The sequence below is a fragment of the Dermacentor albipictus genome, chromosome 2 (assembly GCF_038994185.2).
Source record: "Dermacentor albipictus isolate Rhodes 1998 colony chromosome 2, USDA_Dalb.pri_finalv2, whole genome shotgun sequence".
Classification (NCBI taxonomy): domain Eukaryota; kingdom Metazoa; phylum Arthropoda; class Arachnida; order Ixodida; family Ixodidae; genus Dermacentor; species Dermacentor albipictus.
In genome coordinates, this window is record NC_091822.1 from 56111694 (window position 1) to 56135878 (window position 24185).

General features: G+C 45.8%; 1 protein-coding gene across 5 annotated transcripts in view; it reads right to left on the reverse strand.

Moving 5' to 3' along the window:
- LOC135901827 (uncharacterized) overlaps nucleotides 1–24185 on the reverse strand; it is a 118943-nt gene that overhangs the window by 25236 nt on the left and 69522 nt on the right. The window contains exons 1-5 of one of the 5 annotated variants that reach the window (XR_011512026.1): nucleotides 22562–23845; nucleotides 22335–22460; nucleotides 21649–21768; nucleotides 2935–3057; nucleotides 927–982 (exon numbers count right to left, since the gene is read on the reverse strand). Coding sequence is in view for 2 of the 5 variants with exons in the window: in XM_070533600.1 (XP_070389701.1) it covers nucleotides 21649–21768; nucleotides 22335–22460; nucleotides 22562–22770 (455 nt within the window). In the remaining 3 variants the exon portion in view is untranslated. Of the gene's footprint in view, nucleotides 1–616; nucleotides 983–2934; nucleotides 3058–17749; nucleotides 17848–21648; nucleotides 21769–22334; nucleotides 22461–22561; nucleotides 23846–24185 lie in introns of those variants that run through there. The other 4 variants (XR_011512025.1, XM_070533600.1, XM_070533601.1 and 1 more) reach the window with 4 other exon arrangements.

The following is a 24185-nucleotide window of genomic DNA, read 5'->3' on the forward strand; positions in this document are numbered from 1 at the left end:
CAGGAGATGCAGCATATGATACAAAAGAACTGAAAGATAACTAAGGCAGTGACCTGAAATTAAGAGTCTGAAATGACCGCAGCCAAATGTATTGAAATTAAGAACCAAAAAAGTAAGAACAAGTAGTCCACATAGACCTACACTGCTTGCTGCAGGGTGATGAAAGGTGGCACGAGATAAGTATGCATAAATAAAAACAAAAGGTAAGGCAATGAGTTGAACAAAGAGTGCTGCCGACCACTTCAAAATTAAAAAAGGTAGACAGTCCAGTTAGAACTACACTTGAGCAATGAGCACACCATATACAGACGAAGCACACAGTGGCAATGTACATGTCTAATGGTGGAAAGGTAAAAGGAAAGAACTGAATGGACTGCTACCCATCAATGTAAATATAAAAACGATGTAAACAATCTAGTAAGAGCCACAACTGAGCAATGAACACCCCTTAGAACGACAGAAAGCTGAGATAGTAAGTATTCATTATGCAAAATAGAAGTGAGGTCTGCAGACAGGACACAAGAGAAGTGGACAACACGAACGTCGGCGTTCGTGTTGGCCACTTCTCTATTCTTGTGTCCTGTCTGCCCGCCTCACTTCCATTTTGCATAATGAATACCTCATTGGTTAAGCAGACAGTGGCAAAAGGCATGAACTGGGAAAAGTTAAGGTAATGCCTAGAAAAGGCATCACAAATAGATGTATCAACCATTTTAAAAATCTAGATAGCATCTGAACATTGTTAACAAAGGATGACATGATGCTAGGCAAACTGGCACAAGCTACATGTATGCAATACAAAATCGGCACAAAAATGTGACTTTCACGAAAGCAAAATGGGTGGAAAAAAAAAACTACTTAGGGGGAGCAACATTGGCCAGTTTTGATGCAAGATGCCGTCCAAACAACTTCACTCTTTCTTTCACCTCAACTTCACTCCTGGCTGCCAGTGCTCCAAACTTGATAAAGTGAAGGAAGAAATCTGAAAAGACGGCCAGAAATGATTGTATTACAATGCGCAAATAAGATGCTTTGTTTCTTTTTCCTAATGGCAAACCTTGACCTTGTGGCATTAAAAACTATGCCCTACCAGCCTTGCACTCCAGTCAGTAACAAGCCGACCCAAGCAGTCCCATGTGGGGAGGTATTTTAACAAGAAATAAACTTAGCCAAAACTGCAACCACCCGAGGCCTAAAACTGAAAAAAAATCATGTTTCTCATAATAATTGAATATAAGCAGTAGTATATGGTGCTGTGCCTTATTCTCTACCAAATCTGCAGCTCCAGTTGTAATTTTTATTCATCACCGTCATCAGCCCGACTACGCCCACTGCAAGGCAAAGTCCTCTACCATGTCTCACGTACCTTTCAAATTTCAAGTTTTTCCTTGTCCAAACCTAGCTTTGGTGGGCCCTTTGTGCTGTTTGATGCCTTTCTTGTCACACTTCTGTTTACAAGACCAGCAGACGAAAAAATGCTAGTTGCTGCCTCCCGGATATCTACAGAATCATTCTGTGTCTTTATAATTGTGTGGAAGTCGCAAGACAAGTGCACCCGCTGACTTACGTATACCTAGAATAAAAAAAAAACCTAAGGGGTGCTCAGATTGGCCTTGTTGTACTTTGCATCTGAGCAGGTTAACTAATTAGAGGAAAAAGTAAAAGCTAAGCAGCAGATATCTGTCCATCATTTTCTTCAAAAAGGGTATGTTGGGGAGACACCTGGCTTGAATCCATTGCTTGATGAGGTTCAGGGCATGCTGCACCAAAAATTTTTTTAAAGGAAGATGATTGGAGCAAGTTATAATCTGCCCAATCATGTGCGCACAGAAATTCTGCGCATAAGATGCTCTCTTAAACAACTATTTGCCTTTACTCCCTCATGAAATCACACACTGGACACCACATTTAACATTTGAATTAGGGTCAGGGTACTTGAAGGCCTGAAAAGCAGAATGAGAGATGCCGTGTATTTATCTGGCATGTGACCAATGCAAGAAACCCTATTTTACACTAGTTTCACACTGCACAAGAGTTTGACATTGCTCAAATTCCCATTAAAAGGTTTCAGTGCAGCACGTACCATTTAATGCACCATAATGTTTTTTTTTTCAGTTATGGAAGGTCACAAATCTGCTTTCCTCCCCTTCTTGCTAGCCTAATAATGAGCCAAATGAAAAAGAGACTGGGCTGGGTCATGATCGATAGGGGCCAGAAAAAGAAGGCAGGCAAGCGCTTCAGTAACCAGTGAGTGGCATGCCTCACTGTTAGTGTAATGTTAGGTCTTGCTTTCTGAAAACAAAAAAGAAGGCGATTGGTCCCATAAGCTAATACCATGCCAACCCAACCCCTTGAAATAATACTTTAGAATTACTGGGCTGCTTGCAATAAATTTGGTGCAATTGTTCACTGGCCTTCATGTATGTAAAAGGAATATTTAATAGACAGCTTGAATGGTTTGAGACGGGTTTATAATGTTTATTGCTTCTTCAATCACCTAAAACTGTCATCATTATGCAGCATGTTTTGCAAGTAGCTTGGAGAAATTGTGTCGTGTTGTCCCCAAGCATTGCAAATGAAGAAACACACTGGAAGGCTAGTAAGCACTTATAAATTGTCTTTTGCTATGACTGAAAAACTATTCACTTATAAGCGTACACAGTGATAAGGGAATAATTACTCATCTGCATTCACCCAAGTGCAGCCATGCAACTACAAAGGAAAGCTACACAGCTTCCAAAGAAACTTCGTATTGAAAGAAAAATTTGTCCTAGACCAGGGTTCAAACCCGGGACCACCGCTACACCGGAGCAGTCACTCTACCAGCTGAGCTAACCAAGACGGCTAGCATATGGTAGGGCGAGAGCGAATTGATCCATAACTCGATGTGGGAACAGCGTTGGTCAGATGTTAGAATTCAATGAGTTATCCTACCTGGCACAGTGCAAGAGGCACCCTCTTCATCCAAAGGTTGCACCACCTGAGGAGGGGAATGCAATTCATGGCATTCTCTGTGCTGCGACGGCTGGGAACGTTGGGCTGACAATGTGTGGCGTTCTGGGAGAAAATGTAAAGATGAATTAGCACAATGAATCAATTAACACTTGATTCACGGTTCTATTTGACTGGAAAGTATTCTTGCAGTGGTTGCCAAGTGGTTGAGAATCCGCATCGCATGTAGGAGGTGCGAGGATCAATCCCCAGTGCTGCCAGGTACCCACCTATATTACAGAGGGTACAATCTTTCCCCTGGCCTGGTGCTCAGCTCACCACGTGTGGAATGCTTGGAAAATCGGTCTTTGACCCTACCTTGACTAGACAAAAACATCTTGTCATGGCGTTATTTCACCAGAGATGGCCTTGCACCATAAAATTTCACCATCATCATCACCAGAAGGTATACTATGGCCCACTTAACTATCCAAATGAGTTCCCAATAAAATCTGAATTTATTGCACTTAAAAGTTTTATGCATATCAATCTGCTCTTTTGTATCCCAATACAAATTACACTTTGCTAGCCCTACAACATGATTACGAATTGTGGCATATTCTGCCTTTACTGCATGTGTGCAAAAGGCACAAATGAAAGTAAGCGATTACTTGGTTCAACGTGTCATAACTTCAACCACAGCTAGAATTGAATTATGGGGTTTTACGTGCCAAAACCACTTTCTGATTATGAGGCACGCCGTAGTGGAGGACTCCGGAAATTTTGACCACCTGGGGTTCTTTAACGTGCACCTAAATCTAAGTACACGGGTGTTTTCGCATTTCGCCCCCATCGAAATGCGGCCGCCGTAGCCGGGATTCGATCCCGCGACCTCGTGCTCAGCAGCCTAACACCATAGCCACTGAGCAACCACGGCGGGTAACCACAGCTAGCACATATATCATATACACATGCAGCTACACCCACTACTGTCCGAGAAGGTTCAAAAGTGCACACACAAGCAAACTTATTTGCTCCTACAAGGTGACTCTCAAAAGAGCAATGCTGAATGGGCTTGGGCACACTCATTATGAGCAGAATCATGCATTAAAGTGAAACACACAAAGAGCACGTCCATAACTATGGCATGCCTATCAATGTCATGCCGTGATTAGAAAGGATAAACTTTTCATATGGTGCATCGAATTCTGTTCTCACACAGCCGTTTCTCATAAGGTTCCCATTTATCTCTTTATTTATTATGAAATCGCCTAAAAGCATTGTTGTTGGGGAATGTTACCGAGGGAAGCAAGCTGCCGGGCCCTGCCTACAGCAGACCGGTAAATTTTTCGGAGCCCGCAATATGCGAAGCACCAAGCAGCGCTATGCAATCGATTAAGGCGGCAGCCGTATGAAGAAATAGTCACAGCACTTTTCGATTCGAGGCTGTGGCGTTCCCTGACTGCGGAGAAGTTTTGTTACTGTTTCAAAGAAAGCTATATCATTCCGAGATACACATGCTTGGAAAAGTTTTGTGGTCAATGTTAATTATACACGATTAAATCAGGATTCTGTTATGCCTCATAGTTGCACGTCCCATTGGATTGTAGCGCAAGTGCGCGGTGCAGCTACGCAGTGTATGTTCGGGTTCGTAGCAGACGACATGCATTGATGTCTCGGCCACGGCTCTTCGTATTTCGTTTTCTAAATACATAAATAGATGGATAGAGAAATTAATTATAGATTGACGGTTAAAAAGAAAAGCTATGCATTTAAGTAGCACCTTGCGATTAAAGTGGTCTAGAGCATTAGAAAAACAATTCTTCAAGAACTCGTTTCGTCTGCTTCAAGCAATCGATGACAAAACATTTGAAACAGACGCGGCCAGCTTCGACGCTTCCTGCTTGTTGGCGGCTGAAATTTAACTTACACTGCGCTTTTATTTTCTTTTTTTTTATTCCAGGCAAGTACACCCGCTGTTAAGATCTTAGATAACGAAAGGTGATGCTTGTCTCTGCTATGCGCATGTCTGACAATCTGAGGAAAAGTTTCTTTTGAAGTGATGTATAAAAAAAACATCACAAGTAACTGAGCACTTGCCCTGTGTTCTCCCCCATCCCTGTCAAATTTTGTGCTCATTATCACCTTCTAGATAACGAAAAAGTTTACACAGCTGAGCAGGCAAATGCCACTGCGCACCGTCTGCTGCGGATAATGTCTCCGCGATGCACAGATAACGAACTACAGAGGCGCTGCGAGCACCACTCGTGTAACGTCAGGGCAGGGACTTGCGCCTGTCTGCTGCATTTGGGCTACAGTGTACTAGAATATAATGGTTCGGCGGTGTCGGGGAGCCTGCTGCAGTGTTTTCGATCGTTCGCTCACGTTCCGTCTGCTTGTATACTTATCGCGGCTGTAAAATATATTTTTGCGACGTTGTCGTTCGCAAAAATTTATTTGAAGAGCTTATTTCTTAGACAACAATGAAGTTCTCAAAGGCAACGCTACAGCGCCAGCGGAAGGAGCGCAGACTAGCCCATCACGGGTTTTTCATGAGCGCGTCGACAACCACAAAAACAGCATATAACAATCCAGTTATGATACCAAACCTGTCGTAGTGCAACAAGTATATCACAAACGCTAGCTATATATGACTTCTACAGCAGTGACCTTGATTTTAATCCGCTAAAACCGGTTCGCTCACAATGAGTAGTTCATGGTATTATATCGAATTTTTGCATTTCTTCACAAAAACGCTCGGCATTAAAAGGACTTAACACTGCAGTTTAGATTCTACTAGCACCACTTGCTTCTTTAACTGCTTCTCAAAACTAGGTCGTTCTTCACGTGTTTAAGTGGCTGTAATTTCAAGTAAACCTAATCGAGGCTTGCAGCTGTTTGCAGAATACGACAAGGAATGTACCAACATATATTCCTTTTTCCGTGCTACACGTTCGACTCACTTGAGCAATTTACTGGTGTTTGTTGCCTGAGGAATATACATTACAAATCTGTCTGACAAACTGACACAGGCTGCTTGGCCCAAATTTTTTAGTGCAATATGCTTTTGGAACTGCATGGCTGCAGCCAGAAAGAGGCCGAAGCGGCGTTTGAAGGAACTGTCGTTCAGGCATGGCGGCAGAAAGAAGCCGACATATGCATCAATAAGTACGGCTCAAGCCCAGTGGCGTAGCTAGGTCGTCTTGCACCCGGGGCCCATAGGTCTTCGGTCACCCCCCCCCCCCTCGGGTGCAGCCGGCGGAAAGAGGGGTGTCTTCAGATGTATATGACACCTCCCCTCCCTACTGGCCCCTTGCACCCGGGGCCCACGGCCCCCCGGCCCCCCCCTGTTGCTACGCCACTGCTCAAGCCACCGATACCCCAAGCATACACGAATGGAACGAGAGCGCGCGAGTGGAGCAACAGCGAGCGGCGTCATGGCCGTGACGCCACTCGCGGGAGGGCGCCACTCCAAGTTCCCGCCACTAATTGGGAAACAAAGGAACGCCACTGTGACTTTAGCCACGGTGCTAAACCTGCAAAATTTCCCAAAGATGAGTAAAAATTGGCACATATATGCATAATAAATTTAGACTATTATTAAAACAAATATTCTACATGCGATGTGTGTGTCTGCCGTGAGAGGGGGTTCCATTGCGAAGGTTGACTGCTCGACGTCATGGTTCCACCTTTTCACTGATGGTATATATGTAGGTGTCGCACAAGGACATCTTCCTGCTTTGCCTGAAGATGGATGCTTTTAGCAACTTTTCAGAGCGACATGTCGATACAGCCGGAGACTTCTCAAATCTCACAAGCTTGGAATAACGATGTCATAGAGGATTTAATTTTGCTCGTTCAGTCGCAGCCTCAATTGTACGACATGATGCATGTTGATTATAAGACCAGCTGAAGCGCACACTCACTTGTAACGCGATTGGAAAACGCCTTGGCTTCACAGGTAAGCATCGAAATCTGACCACTTATTAAGTGCAGTGTTATAACGAAGACATGTGCGTGCCTTTTATCAAGCTCATTTACTACTGCGATTTAACTATGTTAAGCACGCATTCGTGAGGGCATTGCATGCAGCGAGGCCATGTGCACGTGTAATTGTGATGCACGTGCAGCCAGGGTACACGTGTGTGAAGGCCTGACGTTTAGGCCTGACATTACAAAAAACGAAACTCAGATAAATATATAACAGAGGAATGTTTCCATGAATGAATATTAATATACTGGCACTCGGAATGCGCTTGCTTGAAAAGTGGTACGTCGTGCAGAATTTGTTTTCGCAGCGGGCGACGTAACTGTGTGCGGCGTGGATGATTCGGTTGTCGTAATAAGTTTCTCTGACAGCAGGCAATAGTAACAAAGAGGCAGCTTTTAAACGTCACGGGCATGTCCGCGCCTGGCACAAATCTGATACTTCGAAGTTCGCGCTCTTTCTTACGCGTCACTAGCTGTTGTGTATGATCGTAGCGTCACATCCATGCCACACCATCGCGGCCAAAGCTGGAGTACAAAATAACACTTATTTACATATATAAGAACAGAATAACCGGGGACCATGAGCGAAACTGTGTAGAAGGGTGAAATCCTGTATGAAAGTGCACCTACGAGCCCTCCAACCAAGGCGGCCATGCAGTGGCACAGTTCCATACATAATTTGATTGCCACTGGGGCTTCCGTATTAATGGGCAGCCCGAGTGAAATATCACAGCATTGTATGCTGTTGCCATGTGGGCAACTCGAACCGTCATCGACACGCAGAATGTTCATGCACTCGTGTACACGCGTGATTATTGCCATGTGATACAGTGATCGAGGAAACTGCACCCTTTGCATGTGACCGTGCAGCGGCACGTTTATTTTTGGCGTATTTCCTCTCGGGCAGACATTGCACAACACTTACGTCATTTCTACATGACCTGAAACTCTTGTTGCATAGGCTGTGATATGCTCTTATCCTCTGATCATTTCCCACCTTATTTCTCTCCTTGAAGGTGCCGAATGAAAACAAAAAATGGCAGTACTTGAGAGATAAGTTCCACAAGGAACTGAACAAGATGGAAAAGACTAATAGTAGTTCCGCAGTGACGAAGACAAGGCTGTGGCTTTTTTATGACGTATTGCCATTTCTGTGTTGCTATGTGTCGGGTCGCAGGTAAGTCCATCGCCATGTGCATATATGCATTTCATTTTCTGGGCCTTCTGAAATTAAGAACATAAGAGCACGAAAAACGTAACACCAACTGAAACGATTACACAGAAAAGACAGGACTTAGTATAATTGTCTCTGTTTGCACATGAAATACGGCTGTCAAAGCAACCTTTCAGTTGCCGTGACGTCACGAATGTTGAGGGCGTCTGCTAGGACCCATCGTTACTGCTTTATTGTTAAAGATTGACCACACTGTGTTTCTAAGGGGCCAAACACTACATGTGGCAAGTTTCATGATATTTTACTGAGTCAGTGCCAGCCAAATACGATTGCTTCGGAAGCCATGACGTCACAGCAACGGTGTTCGGTTTTCAGCGTGAAATTTTTAAAAGAAAGATTAGGTGACCTCCATTTTCTTTTGGAATAACCGACATACTTTATGAGTGGCTTGTTGGACTCATTGGAAACGTGGTATTGCGCAAATCTATTATTGCGAGATTAACGACAACCCACTTTTTGTAAAATACTTTGTCACTCCTAGCTGATGTGGTGTTTCTCTTTATAGCGTTGCTTCAAGAGTACTTTGAGGTTCATGTAATGTTAATTGTGAGCCACTATGGATGTAGAAATAAGATTGCCAGTTCTTATGGCCTATTCGTTGTCTTAAATATTTTGCTCACTTGGCACATAATTTGGCATCTCCCGCAGGAGGGCTCAATATGACTGCAGGCCTGCTGCTGCTCTCATCTCATGAGCGCCAGAAAAAGACAGCTCAGTGGAGGCCATGGTGGCCCACAAGGGTGCCCCCTCATGTTCATTCTGCCAAGTCATAAGCAAATAACGTGCATTAAACTGACTTGGGCCTGCAAAGTATGTCCATTACATGTTTTTCCGGTGCACTTTCATCTGCCAGTATGCTTACTGCTACCTATCATTCATGGGTGTAGGATGCTGGACGCTATAAGTGGCTATCTCACTGATCTTTATTTTGTGCAGGCCACGGTTCCACTCGTTAATTGAACTCATTTTCAGCTGCACTGCCAGACTATGGAAAGGGGGGTCTCGCCTCTTGTGGGACACGAGGCGCGTGTGGGCGGTGACGAACGCTCTTCACCTCGGCTCCGCCAGTGATCGTCTCTAATTGCGTTCATTCAACCCGGATCTCTCAAATTTTGTACCATCGTCTCCGTGAAGTTCAGTGGCACAAGTGGACACCGCTTTCATCAAGGTGGGCCCATTTTTGACGAATTTCTGAGTGCTCGAAGATTTCGCCGACTGCCGCGCCGCTAGGCCTAACGGCAGTGCGGCGTTCGCCAGCCCAGGCCATAGATTGCCCGGCAATGGCGGCTCCGAAGACTGACTGGCTACAATCCTGCTTCTATGCGAGTCGTATGCATGGATACTGCTCAACTCGAGGACCTTCCACCATTTGAAGAATATTTGAACGACATGGTCCGCATATGGCGACGCAAGCAGAAGCCTCACGTTCCCAGTCACCGGTGCCGCCAAGCAGCAACAGACGCTGGCTCGGCCCGTGCATGCTGCGCATGGGGACGCGGCTAGTGCGACTTTGAAAGACTGAGCCCACAAATGCCGTGCTCTGGGCGCTACGAACGCATTGCGGTGCTCAAGCCATGCACAACATTGGATCTGAAGGTGACCTTCATTCCAGGCCAAGCCGGAGTTGCGGTGCACAACCTAAGAAGTGACTGTGGAGAGGTGGACCTCTCTATAGCCTGTGTGGGATCAAAATGTGTTAGTGTGTGGACTGAACTCAGTGCCCGCCGCCGAGAAGCTCTTCGGGGATGTCATGCTGGTGATCGGGGACTGCCAGCTCCCATTCTGTGGACACGCCAAAGCCTCGGGCGACGTCTGGAAGGGGGTCAGTCATGGCAATGATCGTGATTCGTTGTTGGAGCATACCAGTGAGGGCTGCGCGGATTTAACGACTTCCTCTTCTCAAATGGTAAGCCCGTTTTTACAAATATACGTAATTTACTTATGGTTTCATCCCATATGAATATGTACTTATTCAAGTAATTATCTGCAAACAATTCGCCTACAGGTCAGCACACAACGCTCGCATCTCACGAGCGCCAGAAAAAGACAGCTCAGTGGGGGCCATGGTGCCCCACAAGGGCCCAGCAGGAGACGGCGGCACACGGAACTGCCTGCCAACAAGGCCGACGTCCTGCTGGCAGTGTGCGCAACACAGCTGACCCAGAGGATATCACAGTGCCCTCATAGACATGTCCATCAGCTCTCCAGGAGTGAATCTCAACTCCCCAGTTTCGGTCACCTGTTTGATAACATACCAAGAGAGAGGCACAGTTCCACAATAGCTAAAGTAGCGAACATTTTGGCTAAGCCGGCAGAAATAGAATGACTTGCAGCAGCCCGCAGTTAAAATGTTAGCTCGGCAATGCTGTGTGGCATTTAAGAACTTCAGTGTCATCCCTCGTTATGGTAGCAGCTAAGCGTTAGGATGCAATAGCTGCCACCAGCCATTGCTCGGACTGATTACTCCTCTGATTCTCAATGTTGTCTTTGTTCTGCCGCCTCTCACTGGGTCACTGCCTGTGCCAGCCTCCATGTATCCACAGGCTCATTGCATGTGGATGCATAGGTGTTGGTACAGCCCAGTTACAAACATTTGATTCCCTGGCAATGCTGCTGAGCCACACCACTGCAATGTGAATATGTGTCTCTCTCGGGTGTGTGTTCTGGTTGGGAACTCCAGAGGCATCCCCTATGGTGGCAGCACGGCACTAGGGTGTGATAGCTGCTGTCCCCCATAGCTCGGTTTCCTCGCTCCTCGAATTCCTAACAGTGTCTGTGTTCTGCAGCCTCTCACCGGGCCACTGCCTGCACCAGCATCTGTGTATCCACAGGCGTTGGTACACCCTAGTCGCAAACATTTCAGGCCCCGACAAAGCAGTCGAGCCACACCACTGCTGTGTAAATAGCTCGTCCCACTCAGTGTGTGTTCTGGTCAGGAACTCGAGAGGCTTCCCTCGTTATGGTGGCAGCATGGCACTAGGATGCAATAGCTGCCGTCACCCATAGCTCGGGTTCCTCGCTCCTCGAATTCACAACAGTGTATGCGTGCTGCAGCCTCTCACCGGGCCACTGCCTGCGCCAGTATCCGTGTATCCACAAGCTCATTGCATGCAGTTGCACAGGTGCTAGTACAGCCCAGTCTCAGATATTTTATTTTAGGTCAGGTTGCCGAATCATTTCATGCTGCAAAAGAAAAGTTCCTCCATTGCCTGACCGTTGCACGAATGTTTCATGTGTATTCGTAATTCTTTGTTGTGTGTTTGTTCTTTGCCTGCTTGTTTGTGTTTTGCTTTCTTTATGGTGGACAGTGGTAAAGAGGTATGTCTTGGCGACCTACACAGCTATATTCCGCGACAGATGCACGTGTAGCCAGTATTCTTGCAAGGTGGCTCTAGCACTACAGAAGCCTTGCCGAACACGGGGATTTTGGACGAATCACCTCCGGCCACACTATCACTTTCGCATGACGTAGAAAGCAGCACGTTGGATAACTCGAGAGGTTTCGTTTAACCAGCCAAGGTAGCGCACTGAAAGTAATCGTCCGAGAATATGTCACATGCTGCGACGTGATGAGATTGCAATACATCTGTAAAAGGTGGCGCAGATAAGACGACTGTGCAGTGTTTCGAAGAAGGACGGTGCCAATGCAGCACATGTGGCTGCAGAACAGAATGTGGCAGCCTTGAGTCGCATTTTCACTGGGACGCGGAAACTTGAAATCACCTCTGAAAAAATATGCCAGTGTCGTCTGCTGTCAAAGGTAGTTGCCAATCTTGAAAACCTTTGCTCCGCCGAATGGTTGCCAGCTGTCAACAGGCCGCGCCGCCCAATAGGAGTGCGTGTGCGATCCGCTCGTACGGATTGAGCGTGCACTGAATTTTGCGACACCACCCGCCTTTTGGCCGTGCGGACGAGGGCGGAACGGACGGACCATGTTTGGGCCCTTAACCCATTCGCGTCAAAAGACGGCGATTCACCGTGCAGTGGAAAAACGGCCGAAGTGGCAAAAGACGGCGAAACGCCGTCCGACTGAAAACCGTTAGTTATCGCAATAAATAAGAGATGGCGCCACATGAAAGTGTTTCCTGGTTTTGTTTACTACTTTTTACACCAGGTGGAGATAGTTGTCTGCAAGATTCTCAAATATTTGCAAGGAGAAAAGTATTTTCCAAGCCCACGTTTCTGAGTCAAACATGGCGACGCAAGCCTCTCGCATAGGCAGAGAATGAATCGGTTCTATTTGCAAGTGATGATGATGACAGCGACGACACTGTAGTTGTAGATGACCTGCAAAGCAGTGATTCTGAAAGTGACTCGTCCGATGAGGATGTAGGCTCTGACGCCAAGTCAAACTCATCAGATGTGGATCGCGCGCCGCCTGCGAAGCACCGAAGTTAGAAGACTGTAAGTGGAATCCGACTGATAGCAACAAGAAAGTGGAAAAGTGTTTGTTCAGTGGGAATTCAGGAATGAAGAGAACTGTTCAGTTAGCCCTCTCTGCAAATCTGACAGCTTTGATGTCGTTCAGCTGCTTGATCGGCGAAGACTTATGAAACGAACGCATTTGCTGTTCTGAAACAGGCTTCAGTACCCGATCGGTCTTGGTTTCCCACAACGCCAGGTGAGATGAAGGTTTTCTTCGCCGTATGTGTGCTTATAGGCCAAGTCAAGAAAAACACAATTCAGTCATATTGGGCACACAGATCGGTAATTAGCACACCGTTCTTCCCATCCGATGCCAAGGCAGCGTTATCAAGCCCTTTGTAGATACCTGCATTTGTGAAGGAAAATCCGTCTCGAAGATGTGTGGTCTGCAAAGCACAGGGGAAGAGAAGTGAAAGCCGTTGGGAGTGTGAAAAATGTAATGTCGCACTTCACATGCCAGAGTGCTTTAAGATTTATCATACACAAAAGAATTTCCAATTCTGGAAATGTGTGCGTGCTTTGAGAGCAAAATAAAACCATTTTTTTACGCTATGGCTTTTCTAGCGCAAGTTATCGCGGTTTGTTTGCAGCGACATCGGTCGCGCCGCACGCTCAAAAAATGTCGCGGATGGCAGCGCACGGAACGCGGAAGAAGCGAATGGGTTAACTCATCACAACTTTGGCATAGACTCACGACTCCAGAAACAGTGCGAGGATTCCTGGCTAGGAGCATCTGCAATGCGCCGTCATTTACGCCTTTCAGTATACATGGGTTGCATCAATGTCACATCCGCAAGCCAGGAAACCGGAAACCGCCATGTTTAACACTTGCTGCAGAGATCGTGCTGGGTCGTGCACTCTGCAGTAGTAGAAGACCGACAATTCCGGCTTCACGATGACAATTTGTGCCATTTTTGGCTGCAGAACAAGAAGTGAATCTTCTGCTACCAAAGACGAGGCACAGCCACACATCGGACTGTTGACTTTGCCCGCAGTTATTGAGAACCAATGTGAACAAGGCTCGTCTGAACAGCGCCGGAGCGTTTGGCAGGCAAGGATAAATAGAAATGACTTGAAGGATGAGAAGTATGTCCGTGTTTGCAGTCTTCCCTTTGTCAAAAGTAAAGTAATTTTCAGATCGCGCCTTTTTATAACATTAACTCGCCTAGCCGCTTCTCTTTCCTGCTGTCGAGATTGCTTGTTTACTCGTGGCGTTCACTTTTTCTGAAAGCGCTAGTCAAAGCATTGTAGATTGCTAACTGTACACAGGCTGTGTGCTGTGTGGCTGGGCTTCGTCACAGGTAGGATCGTTTTCAGATTACGCCGTTTTATAGCTAACTTGCCTAGCCGCTTCTCTTTCCTGCTACTGATTTTTACAGGCAGCGTTCAGACGAGCTTTTTCTGAAAGCGCTAGTCAAAGCTCTGTAGGTTGCCAACTGTGCGCTTTACATTGCAATTAGTACACAGCATGTGTGCAGTTAATGCATTTGCATGTGTGTTCTTTAAAAGGGAAGCCTGCCAATTCGATGGATGATGGAAATCCAGACTGGGCGCCGAGTCTGCGGCTGGGCCATGGCCGTTATGACCGTACTACTGTGGTTGCATCCACGCGTTACATGTGGTGTGAACGGCGACAGCAGAATAAGCCACATGCTGCTGCAGTGTACAAGCAGTCCACGAGGCCTGCAACACTACCTGAGGACGCCACAGGCTCGGAACTAGAGCCTGATGAACCCATTCCAATGGGCCCCATTCTGGAGTCTACTACAACGACATGTTCGTGTGCATACGATTACCAAGCTTGTTAGTCTAAACGTTTTTCAATTTTATTGTGTCCCGAGTTTCACACTGACAGGCAGTTCTGTTGATCTGTTTCTTTTTCCAGAGGCAGAAGTCCAAACTGAGCTCACGTGCTGAGACCTTCAATTGCTAGAGAAAGATTACGGCAAACTAGTCGTTGAGCTGGCCACGGTGAAAAAGCAAGAAGAGGAAATGGAAATGTTTGAATCCTTGCGTGAAGACCTCAACAAAGTGTAATTCTACACAGGTCTTCCATATTTTGTAGTTCTAATGGCTGTGTTCAACCTCCTAGAGACATTTGTTAAGCATTCTAATGGCTGTGTTCAACCTCCTAGAGACATTTGTTAAGCACACACCACAAAACTCATTGGGAAAGTTCCAAGAATTTTTAGTGTTCGTAATGAAGCTGAAGTTAAACCTGCCATACCAGGACCTCGCTTACCGCCTTAACATATCAGAATCAACCATATGTCGGATATTTGATAAATGGCTACATGTTGCATTTTGCAGACTGAAGCCTCTCATGTCATGGCCCTGAAGGCATGCAATAGGGAGGACAATGCCTCAAGCCTTTTTCGACTCATTCGAAGAGAAGGCAGCGGTCATAGTCGACTGCTTTGAGATGAAGCTTGAACGGCCGTCATCCCTGCAACCAAGATGTCAGACTTGGTCCCAGTACAAATCTAGCAAATACAGTGAAACCTCGTTAAACCGTAGTCGGCCGGAGCTCGGAAAAAGTACGTACTAAACGGTAGTACTGTTTAAGCGAAATAGCATGAGATCGCCCACTTATCTGTCGAAAACGGAACTCAGAGAGAGTGCGATGAAAGGGGAAAAACATGCAGTATTTATTCACTTCGCGGGACGTAAATGTTATTTTCGTTTGATATCGCGGCGGCCTAGCACGACGACAGCGGCTTCAAACTTACTGAAGCTGCGTGCCAGCTTCTCAGCCAGACCCCTCCTCTCGGCAAACACTCGTACGGCAGATTCCTCGTTGGCGTTACGTATTCTCCGTGCACGCGCGCGGTAGTGCTGCATAAGTCCCGGGGCGCCTTTTTCATTGCCGGGTGCCGGAGTTCGGAAAACTTTTCGTTTGGAATAGTTACGTTATCGCGCCCCTGTTCTCCTTGCGACGATCGCATTCATGAGGCTGACGTAACGCGCAGCTTCTGCCACTGTCGGGCCTGAATAGCCCGTGCTGTCGCTTTCCGTGTCGTCCTCATCACTGTCGCTAGTTGACACTTCGGAAACAACAGCGGCAACGATGGTGAAAAGTCGAACCTCGTAGCCGACATCTCTTCGCGGTCGCAGCAGCGCTGCCGAGCAACTTCGCATTCCAAATGCCACACACTATAGTCAACAGCAGATCCATATCGCGGGCCAGCGCCGACTTCTTCGTGTCACGTTCGGTAGCACGGACGATGTCTAATTTTTCTTCTATGCTGAGCACCCGGCGTCTTTTTTTATCCTAGCTTCGGCATGACCCGAGTCCTCGCTTGCACGATGCCACAACGCTCTCCGGCATGGCGTCCATGCGGCGTCGAAATGATGTTGATGTTGATGCGGCTTCACGTGCAAACGCACAGGGCGCTTGGAGGCCGTTGTACCGATCTCTGAGGCTTGTTGTTCTGCCGGGCCGCCCGATGGAGACGACGCACCGCCGTGTTCGCGCGACGAAAAGTGGAAACACTACGTTTTAACCGATGCGTACGCAATAAGCTGGTACGGTTTATGCGGATACAAAATACATTATGTTCAATGGCCGCTGAGTCGGGGAATTGACTTTACTACTTTTAAACCGAAACTACTGTTTAAGCGGGTACGGTTTAACGAGGTTTTACTGTACAGCCAAGTACCTCATAGGAATATGTCCCCAGGGAGTGATCACCTTTATTACCGATGTTTGAGGAGGGAGGACCTCTGACAAACATATTACATTTTCATGGAGACAGAAAGCAACGAAACAGAGTCTGCACTGTGAACATTACTCTTCAGCAGGTCCTCGCAATATGTGCTGTTACATAGAAGCATAAAACGCATGCGTATTTTCCGGAAGAAGTGCAGGCCATTACAGGAGCTCAAATAATCTGCAAACCTGCATGGATAACAAAGAAGCACTGAACGAGCTAATCTTGTGATTTATCTTCCTTTGCAATTATGCGCTTCACGAGCTCAGCTCGTCTTCCCGCCTTAAAGGATAAATGGACTCGTATGTCAACAGAACCAAATAACTGCACTGAACTTGCACTGAGTTCAATGTATTGTGGCTTCAGTGCGTATTTTCATCACTGCATGGCACACATTTGGAAAATTCCACTGAAAGATCTTATTTCTCAAGTTGCCCTATGTAATTTTGCATTGCTTTAATAAAGCAACAGTACATGTCCACTTCAAGCAAACAATATTCTACAAAGCTGTGAGGAATATTTGAAGGTCAAAAGTGTTTCGCGTGCTTTTTTGGTGAATGACACATAACACAGAGCACCAGTCGTGCATTGACAAAGCGCAAGCACGGAAAGCAGCATGGAGGTCGTCGAGCCAAGCCAGCTGGAGGATCCCACTTATGATGCAAGTTCCGTGGATGAGCTTTCTGGAGCAGGATTGTCGCTACATTGCGTTACACTTGCAGTCATCGAACCAGATTGGTGAAAGTAGTCTTTTTAAGAGTGCCGACCTGAAAATCTCCGAAAATAAGCTTGACTTCATTCTTTTGTTTAGGTTCAGTGCAATCTATATGTGGTAACAGCATTTTCTTCTGCTGGTCAAGGTACAGTGGGGATACAGACCAAGAGACAGCATTTCATGCTGAAAGGCAAGTAGTTGCATTAGGATCACTTAAGAAGTCCGCATGCATGCGTGCTATTCTATCCACAGATATTATGTGAATTTGTAGCACAGCGTGCGATTGACAATGTAAATTTAAATTTTCTCCTGTGGGTGAACAGGCCACGTAAGATCCCCAGACTGTCATCCACTGATTCCAGGTAAGATAAGGGCACACACAGTGTGAGGATTATGTTGCTCAAGTATACACCATTTTCTTTCTTTTTTTTTTCAGATCTGCACAATCAGTGTCACATGTCGACATTGCCTCAGAGTGTCTACAGCAACTGCGTGCAGTAAAAGCATCACAGTCATCGAAAGAAGCACACGACCTACCATACTTCTTCAGTATGACAATTGCCCAACAGCTGCGTCTACTTAATACGCATCAGCAAATAGATGCAATAACGGCGCTACAAAAGGTTATGCATGACAAAGTGATGGAAGCGAAGCAGGAAAGGGACATATGTCAAAATTAGCTTCGTTGCTGAATTTCGCCTAATACAAGGACCCTCCTCAGTATCCAATAAACTTTTTACTCACCACTGTACAGTGTTCTGTCCATGATCATGGACTCTTGCCAAGGGCCATCTTTCAGTGACGAAGTACTTGGCAAGGGCGTCCCGCATTTATAGGCAGCTCTTAAGAAAGAAGTATCGCACAATTATGCATATGCAGGAGTAGCAGTAGCAGGCAGTGGACTACCCAAAGGCATAATTTTGCATGCTTCCTGGGAAGTTCTCCATAATTATGTATTTTGCTGATGCAGTATTCAATAGGTTGCCTATGTGAAAATAATGCTATTGATATTGACCCTTGAAGAAAACCACCGAGTGTGAACTTTGAATGACCACACTGTAGCATAACCACTCTGTACACTTCCACGTGAAGCGTGGCTTCTTGCAGACAGGACAACAGACATAGCGAAAGTTTCTATTTATTTGCAACACGTGTGCAATGATTACACGACGAACTGTGTTGTCGGGCAATTTGGCAGTGTTGATTGGAGCGAGAATTTCACTAAGCGTGTCTGATGATGTGCTTAGACAAGCCTCACAGATGATAGTCACAGATTATATAAGCAGACCACATGTAACAAAATTATTGTCATATTAACATTTAAAACAGGTGCATACTTATCACAAGAACAATTATTATTCGCATTTCTATTGCTAATCATTAAAAAAGGATGCATGCGTCGCTTTTATTACATGACTTTTGAGTAATGCTAGCACCCAGTTTATATGTTTAGGGATACTTAATTCCATTTAACGTGCCGCATGAAAACTTCATTACCTGGTTGAGTGACAGCCTGTGCTACACAGAGGTGGCAGTGCATTGTTGCTGCTGTCCTCAGCCCTCCAGCTGCCTTCACTGATGTTTCCCTGCCAGTCTACACAGTCAGCTATTCGAGGAGAGCAGTATGTAGATTGAGAAGTGGGGGACTCCTTGAGCAGGAAGTTGTGCAGAACTACGCAAAAAGAGATAATCCTTCTCCCATTGTCGTCCTTAGCTTTGAACGGGCAGCGCAGGATGCACCACCTCTGTGCCATTATGCCGAAGTCATTTTCTACGACCTGACGGACTCTGCTGAGATGGTAGTTGAAGATCCTTTTTTTATGGGTCTTGACGAAGTGGCTTCTTGAATCGCCTTCTAATGGCTACTCCTCTGTGCTAGCAGGCAAAAAGCGGTTAATACCTGCATGAGAAGCTATGCACATATTGAGCTGCAAAAACAAAATTTTTCGTAACAGCAGTGACAATGTCCAAGCAACAAACAAGGCGGAAGAGCAGTATGTGCATCGTTATTTGCTTTTGTACTACTGTATTAGTTATGTATCAAGAAAATGCTTTCTCAGGAAAGGAGGAAAAACCATAGAAATGGCCTTCGAAACAAAAGTGTATAAATATGTCAATGAAGTAGTTCAGGCACCTCTATTGGAAAAAAATTACAATAATGCTAACTTGCACTTTTGTATATTGTATATTTACAGCCTGATATGCACACATCCAGGGAAAACCGTGTCCACTAAGGAGTAACACTGTTGCAGCAAGACAAATATGCTGAGCAAATTGCATCTTCAAGAATTATGTGATCATCTGAAGCTCAATTCTTTTTTTGAAGTACCCACGTTCAATAAGCACTGTCGGTGAACGTATTCATTCAAGTGTTCGACGAGGAATGCAATCACAATGTGTTCTGAGCTGTTCATTCTTCTGTGAATTAGGAAAATAAACAGCTTCAAGTACGCATAGTTAAAACAATGCTGCCGAGCATGCAAAGTAATGAAAAGGTTAAACTTGCTTTTCCTGGGATACGCCCGCATCATGTATGTCTTAAGGGAAAACGCTTCATCTCCCACCAGGTAGAAGGGAATATTGCCAACGTTGCCCAGTGGTACATCATGGTGCTTGTTTGAAAGAATGGCCTCTTGTAGCATACTTAGGCTGAACACACCACCATCTGAGTCGCTGCCATGGTGACCTATTTCTACGTACAGAAATTTGAAGCAGATAACAAAAACACTCCTCTTTAAAAACTAATTTTTGAACCTGTTAGGTTGTCTACAAAGTAGAGGCTAAGGAAAAGAAGCTATGTAGCACAAAAGCAAGGATACAACTTTGCAGCCTACATTAAGTAAGATGTCCTTTTCTATTTTTAAACAGATGCACACTTTTTGCAATAATTGCACATACAGTCGCCAACTGTTTATTCAGACCTCATGGGGACTGCGGAAATGTCCGAAAAAACAGGTGTCCGAAAAAGCAGATTAAGAAAAAAAGTCCTTTATTTCCACGCACTTATTCGGGCTTGGCAGTAGGCGTGAAGAAATCGTGAATGCGCCGTTGCACGCTGTTCTGTTAACGCGCAATCAAATAAGCCTGAACCTCGCAGAGGGTCGTACGGTCACTATAGGCGGCTGAAAGCAGTCACTGCTTGTACATGCTCCGCATACGACGGCAGCGTAGCACATGGTGCGTCATCTTCCGGCTCGGAGTCATCGTCCTGCGGCGCAGCAGAAACCTGACGAATGATCTCGCCATCGTCGAGTTCTGCGCATGTCAGTACAGCAGTATCAGCACCTGTGAAACTGTCAAATGAGACGGTGTCCGGAATCGCAATGCAACCACAGCGCTGGTCTCGGCAGAACATTTTCAGCGTCAGTAGAATGCACATCGGAAGGCGACAAATCCTAGGCCTCCCCGCACCCGCTTGCCGGCATTCCCCAGCGCAGTATGCGCGGGCACTGTCGGCGCCATTAGACACTTGACGTGATGTTTCCGTATGCCGTGTTGCATCACTGCAACCTAGACACAGCACACAAAGCAAACATCACCACGCCGTCACGCCGACATCAGTTGCACAAACGAAAAACCTGGCCTACTCGCAGCGTCGTGCACAAAGAAACAAACAAATCAGCTGCTGGATTGTCTTGACATGGCATACTAAGCTGAGACTGGAACTGCTGTAGCTACAAACCAGGCAAAAACGATGACGATGAGCAGGGATTTGCAGTAGCGCCACTTCGTGGGGCAGCAAGGAGGCTCCGTTCAAAACAAAAATGGTGTTCAGCAAGTCGAACCATGCAACGGTCAGAGTCGGTGCATGGTGCTCTCCATCGAGTTGGCTCAAGGAGTGTCCGAAAAACCAGACGAGAGGTTGCAAGGCGTCCGAACTTTCGGAAGTTGTTATACATTATGGTTTATGGGGAGAATGGCGCCGCTGCGAAGCAGACCGGATAATCGAGCATGTACGAATTTTTGGAGTCCGGAAAATCAGTCGGCGACCGCACACACGTAAACAAACTTACTACCTTATACTGAAATATGATTTCTGGGGTTTTGCATGTAAACACTTGAATATCATTACAAGGCGCGCCGTGGTCAATGACCGCGGATTAACTTTGATCAGCCGGGGCTCTTTACTATCCACCTAAACCTAAGCACACACCTTTTACTCAAAAGAAATCCTCAGTATGCTGCTGAACTCTACGCCACAATGAGCATAATTGTACCAGGTTGTGCTGACCATGATTAATTTTAGTACCAGCAACGCATCAATTATGTGCAAGTACCTGTAGCAGGCGTTGCTGATGGCAAGCAGAGATTTACTGAAAAAAATTTTTGTAGTTGCGGTCCTCACTTCCAGATTTGGAAGGACATTCGATGGCAACATGTTTTCCATCAATTGCACCCACGCAGTGGGGCATGTTCCACCGCTCCTTGAAATCACTTGCAATCTGAAGGATGTAGGTACATGAGATGAGAATGCCTAACCCTATTCTGTGAGTGAGAGCCACATCAATGAAAGCAACCATTGCAGAGATGACATTTCAGTTATGTATGTGCTATCACAATTAAAGTACATGCACTGAAGACCATGCAATAACATGGCGTTTACCCGTAGCCACTCATCTGCACTTGATGGACAGGCAACGTACAAAGGGCCAAGGACGTCCCACAGCACCTGGCACACCGAAGACACAATGCCACAGGCTGTCGAGCGTCCGCTTAGGAAGCTGAAACAAGGTGACCGGAGCCTTTCCCCTGCAGCCAAGAATCTGAATAAAAATATAAACAAATTCAGGGAGTGTGCACAATTCCGTATGGGTGCAAGGGTATCTAACTGGGAAAATCTGCATGTTCAAGGGAAGCCACTGACATCTTTACAAGTACATTGTATTGCACATTGCCTAGCCTGTTCTGTGGTTATGACATCGGTTGCATTTTGCTCAAAGCCAAATAAATCAAATGTGATGCGGCTGGACGTACGAATATATAATTTATTGCGATATTTAGGACAACTTTTTTAACGTTACAATTAATACTAACGTGGCGAGATAAACATTTATTCTCAGGCACCATGAAACAACAGAAGTGGCGCCCATGCTAAGGAAATGCTGCTTATGACAAGCATGCTTTTGACAATATCTGCTCAAAATATTCACATACCTAAAGCCGTTCACAGCACCAAATGAATCGTATTTAGTTAACGCAATTCCAAGCAGACACTGAGGCATGTTGATTGAAAGCACTCGAAAAATCTAGAATGCATGTTTTCCGTTACACAATTCTCAGTGAGCCAAAACGTCAACAGTTGCATGTACATGTGTTTTTGACATCTTACCTGACAGTTTGCGCAACCTGGTGCTCGGGACTGATTGCTTTTCGGAAATTCGTATCTTTCTTCTGAACGTGGGGTCCGACGAGCTGCACGAGCATGTCAAAAGTACGTGGAGGCATCCTTAGGTACCTAGGAATACAAAAACACATTGCGTATAGCACTACACGACATCAAGTATTCAACTGCACGTGATTGAATGTTGTCACGAATAACAATACATCTCAACTTACTCTCTGTAGTATTGCATGTTACGATCTCGCAGGAGGGGTAGCAGTTTTGTGGCATGACCAAACTGTTCATGCTCTTGCAGAGCTGGACAAAGCCACCAACGCCACTGCCGCTGTCTTTTCGGCGAATGCTTCTGCGCATCATGCATCGAAAGAAAGGTGCTTGCCAACAGGCCTAGCAATACTGCCTCCTTTTGCTCAGGGTTCATCATTGCTTTTCCAAGCAATGGTGGAGACGCGCAAAATTAACACACACTCGATGCGAGCGGAGACATGCACAATTTCGAGCCGCGCGAACATATGGGATATCCCGCACTTGCTTAGAGGTGAGCACTTTATGGGGCACATGGCGCTGTATGTCGTTCCTGCGGCACGGTGCGCAAGCAGTGTGAATTACGCGATTTTCGGCGGCAGGAGAATTCCATTCGTTGTAGACGCCGGATTCCTCAGTGTGAACGTGCCATTAAGATGTTGGTAGAAAATTGTGTTGCACAAAGATGTGCTGCATTGGAAGGCATGTTTCTCACTCATTGTGTCTGTCTATTATCTGGTCTCTATGTTTCTTTCAATGGTATTCACCATGCACACATACTAAGGAACTAGCGGTCAGATAGAGAGTGAAAGCGCTCTTTCCCTCTCTGTCTCTTGCTTACTTCCTTGGCGTCTGTTCACTGTGAGGACCATTAAAATGATAAACCGTCACTAACCTGCCGAAGCTTCAACTCTTGTGCTTGGAGTTTTTTATCTAGAAAATACACCTATGCAAGCTCTAGCACTGGTGACTTTTGCATGTATTAAAAAGGCGTATTCAATTCCAGAACAATTTCATTTGTTCTACATGTGGTAGAAAACTTGCCAGTGTTTATTTTAAAAGCTGAATTGGGAAGGAAGCTATTGTGGTATTCTTTATGGAGGCCTGGTGCATTAAGCTTGTGCAGATGCTTAAAGCTTGTACTATGCTGATGAAAATTGGGCTGAAGCTATAGATGGATGGTTGCCAAATTGTAATGATGGCCTCCTGGTAGACATGCTGAGTTGTGCTTCTGGGGACAATTATTGGTTTACCTGATAGGGTAATGCTATTAGGCTTGTGGGTGCTGTAGTGTTGCAGTGCCTGCAGGATGGCCAGCATTAAAGAACACATTAAAACCATTCTAAGACTGCATGTCGTCCAATGGTATCAGGATCAACCCATTAAGTGGCAACCTTTTCTTACACTATATTTTGGATCAGTCCAGTTTACTCCGCCAGACAGTCATCTATGTATGCATGAGGGGGAGAGGGAGGCAAAAAAAGAGGCTTTCGATAATTATTTTTCACTTAGATAGCTCATATCCATCTTTCTTACTTTGCATGCTTTGCTGTTCAAAGTGGAGTTATCTATGAGCGCAATATCTGCATTTTATGCCTATTTATGGCTAATGAAGGTTGCTTCCTTCAGTGCCACTTTTTATATTGTTTCTTTTATGACACTCAACTCACTTGTTTTGATGCTGCCATAGGTATGACCAGGCCTGGAGAGAAAGTGAAAGCAGACCGTGCCGATCTCCACATCTGAGTTGGTGCAACAACCTTTAGGCACCACTGGTAACAGATAATATATGGAGAGCTTGCACCTCAACAGCGG